Consider the following 21,425-nt stretch of genomic DNA (forward strand, 5'->3'; position numbering starts at 1 on the left):
CTTCAACGCTCACAATACGCACCCACTACGCGTACGAGGACCAACACTGACCAGGATGAACGTACACGCCTCCCAGTCACCTTTAACCCATATGTTAAAGCGATATACGCTGAGATCGCTGGAAAACAACAACTACAAATAGCCTATAGAAGAGGCCCGACAATCTACGACATCCTCAGAAATGAAAAAGGCAGTCCAGTCCGTGGCAGGCTTCCTGGCGTGTACTCTATCCCGCTGAAAGATAACAGATGTAACGAGAGCCTTGTATATATCGGCTCAACCAAGCGATCTTTAAATACCAGAGTGCAAGAACATCAGGCGGACCTTCGGCACGGGCGGTACACCACGGCCCTAACCACCTTTGCATCTGATCCCGATATAGAACCGGAGTTCGACAAAGCTGACATCATCGACACTACGCCCCACCTGGACCAACTAAAATGGCGGGAAGCTATATCCATCTGTAGGGCTAACCATCGGACCACATGTATAAATCGGAAGGATGAAATTAATCTTTCTATAGCGTGGCAGGCCCTCATAAACAACGATCTATAAATAGCAACATCGGCGCACGAATGCGCATGTCCACCTTAATGTTCGTTTGATATGCGAGTTCCGTAATTTTTTGTTTAAACATCTGCATTCTATTTTTAGATTCCGTTTTTATTTAAATGTCTACGTTCTTTTTTCGTCTTTTTTCGAAGTATTTCGTCGGAACCTTTTTTCTCTACCTGAAGAAGAGCTGTTTGGAAAGCTCGAAAACGTTTGTGGAAAGAAGATTTTTCACGCAAATTACACCGGTAACAGGTTCGGTATTTAGTAAATATGGTAGTTCAATAATGCATAAATATGTAAAGACCATATAACTCATTTAGTAATTCCAAGACGACAATGTGAACAATCTGCACTAGCCCTCAGGAAGTTCTTATCTAAATATCAAAAAATATCCAGATATATTCAGATCAGCAGTATAAAAACTACATCAACTGCCGTATTATATTGGACCATAAATTGGCAATAATAATTATGAATTACTGATTAATTTGACCCTAGAGGGTGACATTAGACACCATCTTGTGTTAAATTTAATAATTATACTTTAATTAAATAATTTTTAGATTAAACTGGAAGAAAAGAATTGGCTCGATGTGAGACTTGAACCTGCAACTCCCACTTGCCGTGCAGATGCATTGCCAATTATGCTACCGGGACCTCTGGTTCGATCTCCTCTTTCAGTATATGGGTGCTCCCCTACTTATGAATGTTCAACTTATGAACTTTCAGACTTATGAACAATTTGACTATATGTCCAAAACTTAAATTTTACGCATATTCTCTTGCTGATCATGATGTTAAACTCAGTCTTTAACCAGTAATAAATAATAATTAATTAATGTGAATTTATTTCTATCACATATTGTCATTTTTTTGTTTTTGTGCGAATTATGATGTTCCATTGCCACTCGTGAGGTGGCGTTGAAATTGGTAATGATGGAGTAACAGCATTTTTCTCTTTTGTTTGCAATTTTTATAAACTTTTACGATTAATTCTTCAGAAATGCATCCAAAACATAATAGTAAATCTAGTAGTGGAGATAAATGCAAGAAGTGTCACTCTATTACCATGGAAATTAAACCTGTCCTTACAAAATTAAGCACATTAGGTAAAATAAAAAAATCTGCATTTGAAACACCCCTACTAAGCAGTAGCAAGCAGATAAACAAACATAATATGTTCTACTAAGTACATTGAAGGATCAAACACTAATAATACATAGTTGTTCTGTGTACAAATGTACTTTCTAAGTTCGTTTTCAACTTACGAACACACATCAGGAACTTAACCTGATTGCAATTAGAGGCATGCCTGTATTTAACTTTACGATCCCAGACTTTAACATCCCAGACTTTTACGATTCTAGACTTTAACATCCCAGTTAAAGTCTAGAAGTTTTTGGTTCACGTTTAACAATATGTGTGGTCTTGCATTATCATGATGGAAAACCACTCTGATTTGCATGTTCTGGATGTTTTTGATGCACTCCAGCCTTTAGTTCATCTAGTTGGAGACAATATTTATTGGAATTAATTGTTTGGTTGTTGGGTAAAAGCTCATAATAAAGAACTCCTTTCCAGTCCCACCAAACTGAAATTCATTACTTATCTGGGATGCAAACCAGCTTTAGGTTGCGACACTGGATGATCACCTTGCTTACTCCAAGATCTCTTGCATTGAATATTGTTGTAAATGATCCATTTTTCATCGCCTGTTATTAATTGCTTTAAAAAGAGATTGTCTTCATTATGTTTTAAATGTGAATCACATACAGAAACATACTCAATAAGGTTTTGTTCACTTAATTGATGGGGAACCCAAACATCATAACAGGAAGTGTATTCAAGGCTAGCCAAATGTTTGACAACAGATGTTTGGGATATTTTTAAGATGTTGGCTATCTCTCGTGTTCTTTTATGCCGATCATTTTGAATTAAAGCCGTTATGGACTCATCTTCTATGGTCGAAGGCCGTCTTGACCAAGATGCATCTTTGAAGGAAAATCTCCCTCCCTGAATTTTGAAAACCATTTCTGGCATGTTCGATCAGTTACTGCATCCTCCCCATATACAGCACATATTTTTTTTGAGTTTTTGTCACATTTTTTCGTTTTTGGAAATAACAGAACATGAGATGTTGAAAATGCACCTTCTTATCTTCCATTTTAAGGAGTTTTTTCCTTAAAAGATAACAAAATTTTAAAAAATAGCTGTAATTAAACTTACGTAATAAATATGCAAATATCTGTAATGCCAATCTAAACAAGTTAAAACTTGATAAGCACGACAGAGTTGCCACAGGTGAGCGATTATGTAAATACTCAAACAAACTTTCGGTTCAACTCAATACATAAATTTATAATTACAATAGAAATTTAAATTTACAGAATAAATTTTTCAGTAAATTTTTAGTAACCTTTTCCCAATTTTTGATGATTGCTCAATTATTAGAGACTCCTACGACCAAAGTAAAAAGTTACCAAAATACAATTCTGTAGAAGTTACTAAAACTGACCAATTATGTTGAATATGATAAAAACAATTGGCTCAGCATTTGAATGGTCAACTAATCAATTATTTACAGTCATGCCAAACACTCAAATCGCACATGTAGTTTGCAGAGTGCAGCATGACAAGTCACAACTTGGTCAACGTTTAGCATCACCAAACAATTGTCTCACTGAATTTTAGTGTCAGTTTAGCTCTGTAAAATGTGTACCATGGACAATTATTGAAATTGAAGAAAACTTTAGATTTGAGTATAGCTCAAGAGCAATGTTTCCCCTTTTTTGATGCTGGGGAAAAGACATTGACTAATATTCAGGTCAGTAAAGTGTATAATTTAGATAACTCTGGAAGGAAATGTTAACTCAGTTATGCTTTTCAGGCTTCTTTCTGATATTTGCTTTCAGACAAAAGTTTTTAAAAATTATGCTTGAATGATTGTTTATGGATTTTCTAAAATAATGCAAAGAATTGACATTAAATGTTAAAAACATGTATTAGTTGTGCTTAGATTATTTTTATTCATAGTATTATTAGCAAAAATATGAGATTATTTGTTTACTGTTTTAAGATGTTTTTGTGATTTTTGTTAATAAATTAAAAGCTTTTTAGATTCTGTGACCTTATTAGATGGTTATAAATATTGTATCTTGTAAATATAGAGGTAAATAATTTCATGTTTTACAGATGGAATTCAATCGAGTTTTAGAATCGGTGGGAAAACTTTCAACCGGAAAAGACTGCGATCAGTTTACAGTTTCTCAAGCAGATAAATCAGCTGCTCAACAGTTGCAAATGGAAAATGCTGTGGATATTAAAGTAAGTTAAAATTATTTAAATGTATTACAAATGATTTGTAAATAATGTAAACTAAGATGTTTACATGTTTCTATATAGCAGCTAGACATCATAAGTGTTTCAGTTCAAATGAAAAGATTACCAGATTTATTACATTAATAGTCACCCTAGAATAATAGTTGCACTCAATTCCCAAAGAATAGAAATAATAGGTATGCTCTAATAGTAGATGCTCTCTGATAAACAGCAGCTTGCAACTTCACTACAGAAAGTGTTGCATTTTAATAAGATTTTATGTATTGATTACTTTATTTCTAAAAGAAATGATTATAATTTAACTGTATAAAGAACTATAAATATTTTTATATAAAGAATTGAATTACTCATTCTGCCGAACAGGAGTAAATGCACTTTGATTCCTTCAGTGTGACGAGCATGTGGCCTTAGGCATCTAAGGGTATCACAGACTTAAAGACTTGAAGAATTTTTGAATGATGCATTAGTGAAGTCTCTTCTATGTGGTTTATAGAATTGAGTTCATTTTCAAAATTTGATCAGTCAGTTTTGATAAAATTTTGCATTTTTTATTAATTGCAAGGAACGAGGAATCTAAAAATGGGGTCCATGACTTTGTTTTCAAGATATAGAGGGGTCAAAGCAATGATATCCAAGGGTGCATGCAATTTTATTTTATTCTTTTGTATACCAGTGATTATGCCACCCTGCCATAGTAGAGGCGTGTGATTGTCATAGATGGCCCCCAAAACAATATTATTGGCTTGCTAGTGCTTTAACTCAATTCTTAGTTTGTGTGCAAACAGAAAATGAATTGTTCCTAATATAATATCAAATGGAAATTTTATATATATATATATATAACAAAATTGTAAAATTAAAAAGAATTTAATTTTAGTTATTTTATTGTTAAGGTAGAAAACTTTTCTATTTCTGCTCGAGGGAAAGATTTGTTTGTGAACGCCACCCTTAATATTTCGGCCGGTAGGAGGTACGGATTGGTCGGACCAAATGGGTACGTAAGATAAATTTATAATTTATAAATTATCTATATATTTTTTTAATGCTTTTTGATTTTACGTGCAGTTTTAGTTAGTTTTTCAAATTTTTTTAATAAGAATATATTATATTTAAAATTATTCAAAAAAATTAAGATTTACATGTAAAACAAATCAAAATTTCTAAATTATAAGCTCATATAATTGAATTAAGATTCATATTTTCAATGCATATTTATTTGAAATTATTTTTTGTAAAATATCAAATATTTGAGTGTTAAAAATATATAAAGAATTGATAAGGAAATAAGCTAAAAATTTTGTACTAATTAAATTTTGAGTTTTTGTAACAAATTTTTAATGTGTTTATTTTAGTGCAGTTTTTATTCTCTATTAAAATTGAATTTAGAAAGAATTATTACAATATATTACATTTATATTTAAATAATAATGATAAATAATAAGGAAATTGGAAAAAAATAAATTTCACTATAAAAAGAATTATTTTAATAAAAACTACAGCCTAGAATATTTACAGATTACTAGAACAGTACATAGTATACAAATCTATTATTATTAACGTTTTTTACTTAATTAATATTAATATTTTATTTATTCAGATTGCTGTAACATTTGCTAAAGTAAACAATTTTCTAAATATTTATTTTATCAGAAATATAACATTTAAATACAGCCAGCTAAATGAGTAAAACTTCTTTAATGTTACAAATAAATAAACATATACATTTTTTTTAAAACTCAAATAGAAGATGGATATTACAAGACTAGACAAAGAAATAGTTATTAGGCTTGAATACAATCTATTTGATATCATTGTTTTCAATGCAGTGCTCTTTTACTAAAAATAATTACTGCCAGTTCTCATATATTGTAACTAAACATAATGTTTTGTTTTAGGAAAAATATAACAATAACTAATGCTACATTTTTAAATAATGTAACATTAGTTTTAATAACAAAGTGTTTAATGTTACTAATTATTTATCTTTACTTATAAATGCTTAGCATTTTCCCAGCTACACTTTCGTCCTTATTTTTTGTTTTGGATTTACCATCAGTTGTTAAATCTCTCTTTTAGTAACTGAATGTTTATCTTTCCTTTTTGAAATAAAATTATTAATATTTTTCTATATGGATTGGTTGATTTTTGACAAGAATTTAATGGGGACAGACCAGATAGTATTGACCATTTATTGAAAGATAGCTTTGACAAAAGGGGGTTCCCACCTCGTTACTTTTTAAATCAGCTATGGCATTTATGTGGCCAATAGAATGGCCATTTTCTTTCATTTGTTTCAGTTGCTAGACTGTTTGAAATTTTATGGAGTTATTTTATTGTGCCAGCTGTTGGTACTATGTGTTGGCTATCGATACTACTTATATTGTCTGCCGGGATGGCCATCAATGTGTTCTGGCTGAAAAATAGCCCTGTTTTGGTATAATATCAAATAAGATTTTTCTAATCACATGATCATGTATTGCTCACAGCTTCTGAAAGTACAGTAATTTATAGATTAGTACTGCATTTGTGTGGTTGAGAATTTAATTTTGCATTTATTTAGTTTGCCTAATACTAAATATCTTAATTAATTATATATTTAAAATTGTTTATTTAGTACTTAATGTAACATTACCTTTGAGTGTGTTAGAACGTATGGTATATTTTTCATTATTATTTGTTAAAATATTGAGTTTTACTCTTATATTTAAATTTAATATTTATTTTTAGTCACGGAAAGACAACATTATTGAAACATATTGCAAATCGTTCTTTAAACATTCCTCCAACTATTGACGTTCTTCTTTGCGAGCAAGGTAAGTGAAATGTTCTTTTGGAAATATTTAAGAAATAACAATTGCTGATAAATACATTTTACAGAGGTGGTTGCCGACGATACACCTGCTGTCGAAGTTGTGTTGAAAGCTGATACAAAAAGAGAAAAATTACTGGAAGAAATGAACAAATTGGAAAGTGAAGTGAATAAAGGAAATATCAAAAATCAAAGTCGTCTCAATGATGTATTTATTTATTTTTATGATTACGAAAAAAATAGTTCAGATATAAAATTTTTATTTTGGTGACGATGATTTCAGATTTATGAAGAATTAAGAATAATAGGAGCTGATTCAGCAGAAGCCAGAGCAAGACGTATTTTAGCTGGTTTGGGTTTCTCTAGGGAAATGCAAGACCGTCCAACTAAACATTTTTCTGGAGGATGGAGAATGAGAGTATCACTTGCAAGGTATTGTTCCAATATTGAATATTAGATATTCTAATTTAATGCTATAAATTTTAGTAGATTAAATAATTTTACACTTACAATCAAAAATCGAACCTGTTACCAGCATGTATCCTATAAAAAATTGTTCCACAAATGTTTTCGAACTTTATGAAGTTCTTCTTCAGGTGGAAATGGAACACTTCAGAAAAAATAGAACAAGCTTTTCGATTTGAAATCTCTTGTTCTATTTTTTCTGAAGCTTGTTCTATTTTTCTCTGAAGTGTTCCATTTCCACCTGAAGAAGAACTTCATAAAATTTGAAAACGTTTGTGGGACGATTTTTTATAGGATACACACCGGTAACAGGTTCGATTTTTGATTGTAAGTGTAGTATACTTCCAGTGTTAGTAAAGTGTTGAACAGTATTGTAAATAATTTTAAAATAATTAGATGAATATTTTTTATATAGAACTCCTATAATGTTCTGTTAAGTTATTTTTTTCATGTATGATATAAGTAATTCTATCCACCAATGGCCGAGTGGAGAAAAACACTGAACACTAATTGGTGAAGCAAGAACCCATGACCAGTTGGCCATGTGTTCTTGGCTCACAAATAGGCTGATTATGTGGAGAATTCTGGGTTTTCCTCACATTTGTAACATCTAAACAAGTGCTAGTTTTATTTAGAAAATTGCCTGGGACAGATTGCCGTCCCAGGAGGGCAATCTGTCACCCCTTGGCAGATTGCCCACACACTATGTTGTATACAAACAAATATAAAAGTTATAAGTTAAAAGATTGTTTTTAAAAAATTTTAAAAACTTCTCAAAAAATCAATTGTGAGAAAATATCCTTCTTAGTCTTTACTGATTTTCGAGGAGACTTGATTAAAAACTATAGACTACAACTTTGTTTTAACAATGAACAAACTTTATTTAATATTACCTCCAAATGCATTTTGCCCTGGCTATAACAGGGCCTCTTCAGTGGATAAAGCATCACAAGCAATATCTGTATTACAAACATTGTGACTTTGATAACAAACTATCTTGCATGAAGATGCATTTACACCCCTAACTATATTATCCCAGCATGCATCTAAGTTCATGCTGATATTTAAATTAATAACATTGTTCTGCATAACCATTGCATAGTGTTCTTTAATTCTTTTTATGATATTCTTTTCCATATACACAATTGTTATGTTATTTAAATTGATATTACAGTTATTTTCCTGACAATGATGAAACCATGGTGAAATAATACCTTTTAATTGTATTGCCATCATGTGTTCTTATAATCATTTTTCCAACTGACGCTTAGTTTCTCCAACATATCTCGGTTAGTCACATGTACTGTACATACCAAGACTGGTATGTACATGTGACCAAAATATCCTTCTCGTGGTTGCTTATTTGAGAAGTTTTTTAATTTTTACCTTTTTTTTAAAATTGACTTTTTAACTTATAAAATACACTGATTCTATTGTTTAAATTATTTTTAAATATTTTTATTTCATAAAAATTATTGTAAAGACTAAAATATAAGGTTGTTAAGAGAATATTAATTTAAATAATGTTTTGATTGTTAGTAAAATCAAAAATGATGTTATAAAGTATAATCTTATAATTTTTGTTGTATGAAATTAATATAGATGTAAGTATCCACCTGTAACAAGGTTTGTCTTAGTATAATAAAGGTGGTGATATGTATGTTTTAGTAACAATCTATATATCTTGCATAAATTGTATTTTATTTACATTTATAAAAACATGGTAATGCCATATAAGACAATGAATGTCTGTCTCCAGTATTGAAAACAATAGTGACAACTCCATGTTTTTATTTTTCAGTCAAATTTTAATATATAATCTGTTTCTGAAACAAAAAACAATCATAATGTGAAATTTTATATCTGATTCACTCCACATTAATTTATTTAATATTAGGAAACATTGCAGTTTAAAAGTCAGTTATAGGCAAAGACTGTTCCCTTTGCCTTATTACCTTAGAATTTTCTTAGGGCAAAGACAGAAGACACCAAAAGAAGCATGAAATAGTCTTTTCAGTATTATAAACTGCAATTATACTGGAGTTTTAGTAAAAGCTAAGCACGATGGCTGCAACATACAAGTCAAATAAGGACTATTTTCCATTGAAAATATAATTATTGACAGTTATTTTTAGTGTACTAACTGATATAACTGGGATTCTTTATAAAATGTTTAATCATGTGTGAAATATTGGTTTATAATTGCTATTCAGTTACAGTACAATACAATACAACACAGTATGAATATAGAAAAATAATAATTAAATTTAATTGTTAAACTGTGTTTTTATACTGAGAGTTATTTAAAATTATAAATGATATTTTAATTTTTAATGTAAGTTTTATAATTATTTGTTTATAATTAACCAAAGTAAAGTTAAATTATTTTTAATTGTTTTAAGGGCCTTATTCATGGAACCTACTCTACTAATGTTGGATGAACCTACTAATCATTTAGATCTTAACGCTGTGATTTGGTTAGATAAGTAAGTTACTGTTTTTATTTTATTGATGTATATATTTATTAATTTGTTTTAATTTTAAATTTAACATAAGTTGAAAGTGTGTAATATTTAGGGAAGTAGTAGTTTTGCAAAAACGCAGAAACTATTTAGAAAATAACGTTATTTAATATAGAACTAGAAAACAATTTTGACAAATATTCAAAAATAAAAATCCATTATAACGCAGCTCCTATTTTCAACTAAATACAAACACCTTAACACTGGGGTGTAAAGTGTTAAGGTGATTAGAATTGTATTTAATTAAGCTTTATATTTAGTTTTAAGTTATTAAACTTAGTGCCTAGAATTAGAAATTGATTGGCCAAATCTTTCAAAGAACAAGCATAACAATTTTAAATCATATTTATAGATATTGAAAAATTTTTGTATGAACATAAATAAAATTTTACACAATAATTTTAAATTTAAAATTACTCTATTTAGTTTTATATGCATCATTAATTTTGTAATGTATTTATATATGTTTATAATATAAAAATATGAATTAAAAAGGTGCATTTTACTAACTTCAACAATTTTAATTACAGTTATCTTCAAGGTTGGAAGAAGACATTGCTCGTTGTTTCCCACGATCAAAGTTTTTTAGATAATGTTTGTACAGACGTCGTTCATCTAGATAATCAAAAATTATTCTATTATAAAGGCAACTTCAGTAAGTAATTTTGCTTTAAAAAGGATCTTGACACTATTAATAAAGTTCTGAAAAAAGTAAAATATTTAGAAGTATTCTACTGTGTTTATTATAATAATATTTAATTTTAGTGATATGTGAATTTAGATATGTTTGGATGATTACATTACTGCTTTTCCTATAATATGTATATTAGGATCATACAATTTAGTTAAATAATGCAAATTTGTTAAAAATTACTTGCATTGCAAAGATCTTAATTTTACTTATAATTATATATTTTTATCAGATAACATAATAGCAAGGTTGAGGCCGAAGTTTTAAACACGAAAACGTGTACATCGGACGTTCAGCGCGGCTTTCCTGTAAGCCTAGAAGTTTGACAATGGTATGTGGAATGTTGAGCATGATTACACTGACTTTCCAAATGCCATTATCAGATTTCTAGGCTTACAGGAAAGCGGAGCTGAACGTTTGATGTACACGTTTTCGCATTTAAAACTTTGGCCTCAACCTCGCTAATATCTTGTTAAAGGAAACAGTAAGCAGAATAAGTAATAATAATTAATAAAAGAAATAATTTTTTTTTCAATTTATTAATCATTGTTTAAAGTTAAATATAAATTATTTTCAAGTTTATTAAATTTCTTTTAATTTAATATAATAAACCAGTATCAGTTTTTTGTTCTCAGGTTTATATATTTATATGTGTAATGACTAAACATTAATGTATACAAAATAATGTCTTATTTCTGGTTTAATTTTCTGGGTACTATTGTTGCGAGTTAGCTTACAAAATTTTGTAGTAAAATAGTATAATATAATCAGATTTAATAATAATATTTTTCATCCATATAAAAAGTCAGCTTAATTTTAATTAATTGAAATCTAAGCTTTTTCTTACAGTTTATCTTTAATCAAATTATTTGCCTAATTAGGTCAGTTTAAAAAAATGTATATCCAGAAAAAGAAAGAATTAATCAAAGAATATGAAAAACAAGAAAAGAGGCTTAAAGATATGAAAGCATCTGGAAAATCAACAAAGGCTGCTGTAAGTAATTAAAAATGTTATATATGTATATATATAAATACTTAACTAAGTATTCTGACTATTTATTAGAAACAAATTCGGAATCTATTTGAAAATTTTTGTTATATACACTTAACACATAATATGGAAATACAGTTTAACCCGTTTATAATGTCATCCATGGGACCGGCAATTTTTTCACGTTATAATCGAGTGTCGTTATCTGCGGGGTCATAATTTCAGTCCGATAAAAAGTACCAAGTGTGTTTAAGAATGTATTATAAACTCCATTCTAATTTTACATCGTATGTATTACCGTAAAATTATTTCTTAATGGTAATACCGTATACTGTATCTATTATGATAGTAATAATTTATTATCGTATGTATAAAAATGCAAACTATTTACGTTATTTTGTCTAAGTTTACATCGATGTAATTAAAAATTTCAACAATTACATTTTATAAGAAATTTCTATTTGTCTTAAGTTTCAATAATGGCGGAACTTCCGGTTTTGAGAATAATGTCGAATCAAAAGGCAACAAAAGGTTAAATTAATGAATTCCAATTTAAAATAATTCAATTATTTCTTTATAAACTATTTGATATAATATGTTATATTAAAAATAATAGAATATTTAACAATTTAGCATAAAGTAATTTAAAAGTGAGTACGTAATAACCGATCGTCATGTCGTTTAAAAGTGGCGAATTTCATCCCACCGAAGTCAGGTGGAGAGAGCACCACCCACAGTCATTCTAGGAATGTGAACTCTGACCCTAGGACTGTACACGTATTTTTTTTTTTTTTTTTTTTTGCCAAATAGAATTTGTAATCTAATTTTCTAAATTTGGAAGTACTTCAACTATGACATTAAAACAAGGTTTTATGTCGTTAGAAGTGGGTTTTTTAACATCATCTAGTATAGTAAAATCGTGAAACCGATAAAAATTTGACGTTATATTAAAATTGTCGTTACATCTGATGACGTTATAATCGGGTTAAACTGTATTATGAAACCACAATTTATTTTATTCTGAACATACCATTTTCCTTCTAATGTTCAGTTAGATCAAGGGTTCCCAACTTTTTACATGTATTGATTCTGTGTAAGAAAGAGTTTTTTCCATTCAATATTATATATACTGTACATGCAACAGCCATCCTATGTTATTTTTAAAAGGCCATCTTCCTAAACTTGTTTGAGAACAAAAAAGAAAATATGTAAAATTTTTAATAAATTTTTATATATTTGCAAAGTTTTACTGACCCCCCTCTCAAAATTTTATTGATTCCATTGGTAAGCCTTGATTTACATGAAAAATAATTTCATGTTCAAAGGAATAGTCATAAAAGTTACAGAAAGATTGGAAGCTTAGATATTTTAAATGTATTGAAAATTAACCCTTAAAATATAGGATGACTTTAATCATAAATGCACTATATCTGTATTATTCTTAATTTTTTTTTTTTTTTGGTTAAAATTATATCAACCTTAAAAGGGAAGAACTTATTATAGCTAATAATCAGTTCAAGTTAACTATCACTAATCTGGCATCATTGGAACCAGATAAATGATTTTGCTGGATTACTGATGGTTAGGTTAGAATACACTTAACCCAACAGCTAATTACTTTATCTTGTCTTTAAAATATAATGTAAATCAGTATATTATGTTGGTTAATAAGGGTAACGTTCTACTTTATCTGTTATAGGCAATGTATGGTGTTTGCATGTCAAACCACAAGAAGCACTTCCTGTATTAATTGGAGCCATGATTATTTTATTTGTTATTATGTGCTTAGGGAAAGTTTTTAATCATTTGAAGAAATTTCAACTGTAAATGAGGCTTATTAACAAATACAGAAATTTCATTTGACATTAGTTCATGTTATCAGTACAAACTGAAATCAAAATTAAGGTCTTAATGTTAATTACTATTTCATATTTTCCTGCAATTTATACATATACATATATAATTTCCATAAAGTAGTCTAAAATAATAATATCTTTAACCTGCATAATAGAATTCATTTATTATTATTATTATTATTATTATTACAATTACCATTTATTCTAGTTTAAAGTTGTTAAATTTACTTGATGTTGACCCAGGATATCTTCAATTTGAAGGTTAAGACTATTTACAAAAATTAAAACATTTTTGAGTCTTTTCTTATTCTTTTACACAACTTTAGAAGTAACAGTTAAACAGCTTGAAGAAAGATAAGAAAAGACTTTAAAATGTTTTAATTTTCGTAAATACCTTAACCTTCAAATTGTTAAATTTAATCACAGAATTAGTGATTTGTCTGTGTGCTTTTCATATTGAAGCAAATTTACCATATATTAAATTTTTAGTAAAGTGCTCCTAGTCTGTGAATAAATTAATCCAATATTCAAGTTTTCAAGAGTTTATGTAAATATTTAAAATTCATTAAACGTTAGATTTAGAAGAGAATTTTGCGAAAGCAATCTGTTTAATTCATAATTAAATAGATTATATTTAATTTTATTATTACTATGCTATGATGATACGGAAATCAAAAATAATGAATTCTATTCTTTCTTACAAAGTAAATTCTAGATGTATTTTTAATTTATAAACTCATTTAAATTTATAAAATAACATTATTCCTTAAATTGTAATCAGGAAGAGAATTGAAATCAAACAAAATTTTGACCTCTTCCTTATAGGATATTTGCTAATTTAATTTATAGCATAACTAGATGAGCCCAGTGTTGCTTGGGCAAAAAATAAAAACAGCAGAGATCAAGATAAGATTATTAGATTATTTCATACTTCTAACCCTTTATTATATTATATTATAGTATTTTATTTATATTTACAAAGGTTATCATACATAAGAGTTTATCACACCAAGAAAACAGTCTAACACATTTTTAAAATGCATTTGATTGGTCACTCGATGTGATAAACTTTTACGTAAGATACTTTATAGTTATATAAATCAAATACTATAATATAATGAACGCTAAAACGACAACCATATAGAGTTTAGTTATTTCAGCCTGCTGTTGTCACATTTATCGTGATATTTGGTTGGTATGAAATAGCACAAATTCAATGTTAGCTCAATTTTCTAATGTTAGATCTAAGAAACTGTACATTCACAGCCAAATATCAAATGGTAAAATGCCAATGAATCAAATCTCTGAAAAAATGGACCAAATATTTAAACTTGGCTCCCACGAAAATCACTTAAATCGTATTTTTTGCTCACAGGTAACCTTGTATTATGTAATTTTCCTATTTGAATGCCACCATACTGCTGGCCTGATAGAAATTTGAGACTGTTGTGGAAGGGGGTTGAAGTAATTCGATCAAAAGTAGTAGTTGACCTCCTCCCAGAAGAGAGGATGCTCAACGATTACTAATTACTACTACTATTTGAAAAGTGATCTGTGTTAGATTGTGATGGGCCCTGCATATGATCGAAGTTGCTAACCTTAATGTCTGAAAGACTTGATATTGTCACATAGATGGGAGGGGAACAACAGTAACGAGTCATTGTAAACACAAACGGACTATTAATGTATAGAGCATACTATCTCTGCAGCTCACAGTAACAGAACTGACTCTTTTAGTCAAATAGCTCTTGCTTTTATAGCATAAAGTAACATTCCCTAAATATTCGAATAACAGTTAATTAGCATATGAGAACCTTCTTGACACTTTGAGAAAGTGAACATAAAAGAGCAAAACCAATTTATTATTGAGCAGTTTCAAACCTTCCAATTTGTAAACCGAGACAATAACCAGTAAGCCATGGTGCTTGACGGTTGAAACAAAATGCAGCAATATAAAACTTGTTTAAATAAAAAAAAACTTCTGTAAAAATGTTTAATGTGATAATAAAGTATTTAAATTTTGGCAACAGATTGTATAAACTACATGGGAAGTATGTTCTTGTAAATATTACATTTATAGAAAAATTATTGAGCTGCAATTTGAAAAAATTGTAGACCTAAAATTTCTGACTGTCATTTCCTGTCTGTTCTTCCTTAATCTTGAGAAAGGTGGTAGGTAGATGAAAGTTGAGACCAGATGTGGAAAACTTAGGGCAGGAGGCTCAGATTAACTATAAATGAATGTCTGGTTTGGAATGGAAGTAATGTTACTTTAATTCAAATTTTTCCCCAACACAGAGTTAGATACATAATTGGCACAACTCTATTGCTAACAGGAAAAGTACAATGCAATCACAGGCAAGTGCTTTGTGTTATTTGTTGAAGTAATGGCATTATGGTGCATCTATTTCATATTTTATCATTGTTACAGTAATTCAGTGAATATAATATATATTTTTTAAAATTACATTCTGCTTTGTAAGAATTATATTTAGTTAATTATTTTGTTAAATTTTTGCCAATAAACAATGCTATGTGTAAAGCCAGCAATGAAGCATAGACAGAAATGAATCAATATATAGAAATTCAGTTGATAATTTGGGGAGGGATGTATGACATGATCTAAGTTAGAAGTGTTTGAACATAACTGCTGTGTTTTGTAGCAATTGGTCCAACGGCCTAGGAGTGTATAACGAACGAACAAACATCCTTATTTGTATAGATAGATAATGCTATAAAATAAATTAGTATATATTATAAAATAAATAGCATAATAAATTATCATCAATTTCAGAATTTTTTGATTATTTTAGCTGTTTCATAAAGTAATTACGAGATACTGCTTATATTATTGGATTTATTATCTATATATATTTTTAATAGCATTTATTTAGTTATTAGATTAGAAATTATTCACAATATTTAAATTAAAAACTACTAATGATAATTTTTTTAAATTTATATAAATATTTGCTAATTCTAAAATAATTATCGGCAGTTTAATTGTTAATGGAGTTAAGAAAACATTTCTCTAAATGAAAAATGATGATAATGCTGTGTATAACTAATCTGCTAGTTTGAATTAGTAAATAAATGTGACAGTTTTACTAAGAACAATTACTTTGTCTAATTAGGCCATCTTCATATTCATGTGAGGCGTAAACACCTGACTATTTTTATTTTGATGTTACAAAGTTTGCCACAAGACGGTGCCAGTGACATTAATTATTCTAGTGCACACTTGTCAGATTTCAGTGATCTTGAAGTACTATTTATGTAGCAGTGCATTGCTACAGTAGAAACATTCATAAAAACCGGTCTGTCATGGCTACACGATGAGCATTTCAGCATTATTTAACACCTGACAAGCTCTCAAGAAATAGTCATTCTGGGTTAGAAAGTGATGGGAAGAAGGTTTGGTGCATGATTCCTGTTTGTGATTCCTGAACATCATCTGCTTTGTGATGGGTTTCCTTCCAACCAGAATGGAATAGTGAAAAAGCAGGGTGACCACCTTATAAACATTATTTTTAAGATAATAACCGAAGTACTGTCTTAAACTCTGTTCTATTGGATATCTTTTTATGGCAGTAAAATTTGTGCAATACATGGGTGTATAGATTTTTCTAAAAACAATCAGCTGTTTATGCCCACTGTGCATATCTAAAATAATCTGTCTTTATTGATGTAAATTTTAATATTTAATTAAGATATTTATTTCATTATTGTAATTGCCATTATCTTATTCAATATTTTGATAAGAAATTTCTCCATTATGCAATACTTAGATTACATATTAATTGAAAATTTTTCACTTACTATTTTTCTTTTATGATTAAACTCTCTAATAAAGTACAAACAAATGAATAAATTTATGTCACTCTCAAATGTTTATAATAGGAAAAAGCAACCAAAGATGCTCTTACAAGAAAACAACAAAAAAATAAACAGAAGTTGCATTCTGAGGCAGACGATAACGGACCTACTGAATTAATTAAAAAACCTAAAGATTATATTGTCAAATTTTCATTTCCAAATCCTCCGCCGCTTAATCCACCAATTCTTGGTTTGCATAGTAAGTATTGTTATAAATATGTGTAATAATTTATAAATTATCACTGAAAATATTCAGTACAAATTTTAAATATTTGTAGATGTACAATTTGGTTATCCAAATCAACCACTTTTATTTAAAGACTTGGATTTTGGAATTGATATGTCTTCTAGAAGTGAGTAATAATTATAAAAGTTAAATATATATATTTGTTGTTGTTATATTTTAAAATTTTTATTGTGTTACATGTCACTGTGATTTTATTATACACCTAAGTTATGCTTGTTTCAAATATTTAACTTTCTTTAAGATTAATATAACTGATGATTCTATGTTGCTCTCGTTTCATTCATCCTGGTTAATTAAATAAACAATACTTTCTTTTTATATACTTAACAATACAGAACAATATCATTTGTTTAAATTTATTATCATTTTTAAATTTGAATATATTCATTAATTAAAAAATACTGGAAAATTGTTTATCTTGTATGTACTGTACATAGTTTGAAATTCTTGATGAATAAGGGAAACAAATCATTAATATAGAATATAAGTATATTGTTTTGTAAGAGAAATGGTGAACTATAAGTTTGAGATATAATTTAAAATTGTAGTAAATGATTGAGAATATTAATGAAACTTTTATGTGAAACAACTTTATTACATTAAATTTTACATGATCAAAGAAATAAAATTAAACAATTTTGTTGATAGGAATGTTTATGTATTGTATACATAATATCACTTGTAGAAATATTAAGGTTATGTCATACACATACTTAAATTTAAAAACTACAATCTATTATTTAATTTATAAATTGTTACATGCCAGCACCATGTCATGTGCTGTGGCAAATGGGCTGTTTGGTGAATCTGCCTGTCCGCATCAACAAATCAAAGCTGGGATACAGGTCTTGTTCTCTGACTGTTAACTGGTGGTGTTCGGCTTGCAGTCGTTGCCAAGTCATTTTCTACACTTTTTGTGTTTGGCTGCCGCAAACTGTTGTCGATAGCATTTATGGCCCAGGCTGGCTGCTGTTCTTTATAGCTTGAAACCGGTTACCACATGACCTGATGCATATGCAAACTTAATCATTTGCATCTTTATCTCTCACCTCTACCAGTCCTGCAATTTGCATGTGGCTATGTATTGTACATTTCTTTATGGTGTTGCAATTTCACTTTTGAGGAGTGTATTTTCTTATAAAATTGTGTATATGTATGTATTATTGTTTTATGTTATAGTGATTTGAATAAATGGTAATTTTAAACAATTGTAATAAATTTATATATTTAATATTTACAGTCACTTTGATTTATTGAATTATTTTTAAAATAGTTAATTTGTTTTGTTGTAATTTAATATATTGTTTGTTTCAGTTGCTGTTGTTGGTCCAAATGGCGTTGGAAAAAGTACATTTTTAAAATTATTAACTGGAGATCTGACACCTGTGAGTAATTTAAATATATATAAGTATATACATAGTACAGGATGATTTGCTTGGGACCTAACACTTACTTTGTTCAATACCTTGTGATTTCAGTCACATTTGAATGGCATAGTGTTTTAAATATTAATGTTAATTATTTCAACCATTACTTATTCTGTGGATAGTAGCTTAAACTGTCGGCTTTTCTTACTTCAGTTGTGAATTAACTGTTATTTTTTACTAATCTCATTCAAAGTTATCAGTCAGTAATCGTCATGAGTGTAGGCAAATTTCAATATGATTACAATAAGTGGATTTTAATGTGTGTTTATTCTATGTTTACATGTTATTTTTATTATGTTTAGCTGAAGGGTGAACAAAGGAAGAATCATCGTTTGGTAAGTTTGTTTATATTTTTTCCATATTTGGATATATCAAATTTTAACAAGAATGTAATTGTAGAGAATTGGAAAGTTTGATCAACATTCTGGAGAACAATTAAACCTAGAAGAGACTCCAGTAGAATATCTACAAGTAAATTAATCTTCAAATATTTATATTATTATATATACTTTATTTATTTATTAAAATTGTATATTTTCTTTCATTGCTAAAGAGATTGTTTAATCTCAATTATCAAGATGCTCGTAAACAGCTCGGCACATTTGGTTTAGTAAGTTACGCTCACACGATCAAGAACAGTGATTTATCAGGAGGGCAAAAAGCGAGAGTAGCTTTAGCTGAATTATCTCTCAGAGCACCAGATGTTCTGATTTTGGTTTGTATTTATTTAACAAATCACAAATAGGTTTATTCTACATGTATTAATGCAAGTTTTCATTACAGGATGAACCTACAAATAATTTAGATATAGAATCTATTGATGCTTTAGCAGAAGCCATAACAGAATATGAAGGTGGTACGTATAAATTTAACTTTTGTTACAAGAATTTTTTTAATATGTTTAATAATCTGTAATTAATTCATAATTTCTTATGAAATCAGTTTATTAGTGGTTAGCCTTTAAGTTTTGCTACTTTATTGTATGAATGAAACATTCATCCAAACAGGAAATTTGTATTCAGTATAAAAAGTTCTTACTATTTGTAACTTTTCCTGACTTCAATGAGTTTTATATTAACTTTGTGAGAAGCATGCAATGTATTTCTAAAATGCTTTCTGATAGTTTTTATAAGGTTTAGAATTTATTTGAATAAAAATATGTAAAGCTCTATTACTGATTTAATTTGCGTAACAATAATATCTTTCAGGTGTTGTGATAGTCAGTCACGACGAACGTCTTATACGTGAAACAAACTGTCAACTCTGGATTATAGAAAGTCAAGATATAGATGAAATTGACGGTGACTTTGATGACTACCGAAGAGAATTATTGGAATCTTTAGGAGAAATCATAAATAACCCAAGTATAGCAGCCCAACAAGCTATGAAACAAAAATAGGAAACTAATTAGTTAAAAAATAATAATTATATAATTTTTGGCTGGTTCCATAATCTTGTTATTTGTTACAGAAATAATATATTCACTCATTTCAAAAATTAATTCGTTTTATAATTCTCACCTGTCAAACCCGTCACAATGTTATATTTTCTATTCCAATTTTTCTGTAAATGATATCAAAAGGAATTACAAACTGTTGCAGATATCATGGCAATAAATTATTTTTTGGTATTTATGAAGTTTTTAACGATGAACTATTTGCTTAAGATCGAGACAAAATAAAAATTACAGTTTGATAAAGAACGAATCGTGAATTGCTTCTGTTGATAAAGCTTGTATAAATTTTCAACATTGAAAAATTTCTAAATATATTCATTCCAGCACCAACGATATCTGTTTATTTTTCAGTACAAATAAGATAAACAATACAGTTATTGGCCACATAAGGATATTTTTATTTTAAAGAACTCTTTGACCTAACAGAGACCAAACATGGAAATATACTTACTGGCAAATTTCTCTCTTTATAGCTTTTCTGCTGCCAATATTTACAAATTACAAATGCCAATTGTTTAATCTGGAATGTGCCTTGTTTTACAAAAATGCTAAATTTTATATTATTGGTCACTTTATTGTAGTAATTGGTTTATTTCGTGACAGTAATTGGCCACATTGTTTTTATTTTTTATAAGGATAAAGCCAACCTAATACAAATTGATTGTATTTATTGAAACATTATATACCATATTTTACGGACTATAAGATGCACTTTTTTCTTTGAAAAATTGCCTCCAAAATTCAGGTGCATCTTATAGTCTGTAGTGTCTTACAGGTATTTTTTTTAAAAATTGCTTAAAAATTAAGGTGCGTCTTATGGTCCGTAAAATACGGTATCTATCTTAAGATAATGATCTTTATGCTTCTGTTAAGTTATACACTCATATGCTTCATCATTAATATCTTCCTGTCTAATATTTGTGTCAAAAAACATATCAGTTTTATTTTTACCCCATTTATTAATTTGGTTTATGGTAAACTGGATTAATAAATGGGGTAAAAACAAAAAACTGCTGTCAGTTCCATAGATGTGGTTATGAACCATCTTGTTAATATCTGCAAAATTTACAGTAAAGGAATGATTAAAATAGGCTACTACACTGACAAATAGTAACAGATAAAAACTAGAAATTTGCATGCAGTTTTGTTTTTTCTGTTTCGTATCAGTCCCAATTGATTCCATTTTGCATA

At 28.6% G+C, this 21,425-nt stretch overlaps 2 protein-coding genes across 2 annotated transcripts in view; both read left to right on the top strand.

Moving 5' to 3' along the window:
- LOC136983624 (ATP-binding cassette sub-family F member 1) overlaps positions 1 to 20,480 on the top strand; it is a 35,831-nt gene extending 15,351 nt beyond the window's left edge. Inside the window, exons 3-18 of the mRNA XM_067280418.1 lie at positions 3,748 to 3,879; positions 4,788 to 4,888; positions 6,622 to 6,707; positions 6,772 to 6,911; positions 6,987 to 7,135; positions 9,571 to 9,654; positions 10,221 to 10,345; positions 11,263 to 11,375; positions 17,129 to 17,303; positions 17,383 to 17,457; positions 18,666 to 18,736; positions 19,081 to 19,113; positions 19,178 to 19,249; positions 19,332 to 19,493; positions 19,562 to 19,634; positions 19,987 to 20,480. Of these exons, the coding sequence (XP_067136519.1) occupies positions 3,748 to 3,879; positions 4,788 to 4,888; positions 6,622 to 6,707; positions 6,772 to 6,911; positions 6,987 to 7,135; positions 9,571 to 9,654; positions 10,221 to 10,345; positions 11,263 to 11,375; positions 17,129 to 17,303; positions 17,383 to 17,457; positions 18,666 to 18,736; positions 19,081 to 19,113; positions 19,178 to 19,249; positions 19,332 to 19,493; positions 19,562 to 19,634; positions 19,987 to 20,177 (1,782 nt within the window). The 3' untranslated portion in view covers positions 20,178 to 20,480. The remainder of the gene's footprint in view (positions 1 to 3,747; positions 3,880 to 4,787; positions 4,889 to 6,621; positions 6,708 to 6,771; positions 6,912 to 6,986; positions 7,136 to 9,570; positions 9,655 to 10,220; positions 10,346 to 11,262; positions 11,376 to 17,128; positions 17,304 to 17,382; positions 17,458 to 18,665; positions 18,737 to 19,080; positions 19,114 to 19,177; positions 19,250 to 19,331; positions 19,494 to 19,561; positions 19,635 to 19,986) is intronic.
- The window catches only part of LOC136983625 (TBC1 domain family member 2B-like), a 129,563-nt gene that overhangs the window by 82,032 nt on the left and 26,106 nt on the right, over positions 1 to 21,425 (top strand). The window lies entirely within an intron of this gene.

This window comes from Centruroides vittatus, unplaced genomic scaffold, assembly GCF_030686945.1.
Source record: "Centruroides vittatus isolate TY-2023 unplaced genomic scaffold, ASM3068694v2 contig_884, whole genome shotgun sequence".
NCBI lineage: Eukaryota > Metazoa > Arthropoda > Arachnida > Scorpiones > Buthidae > Centruroides > Centruroides vittatus.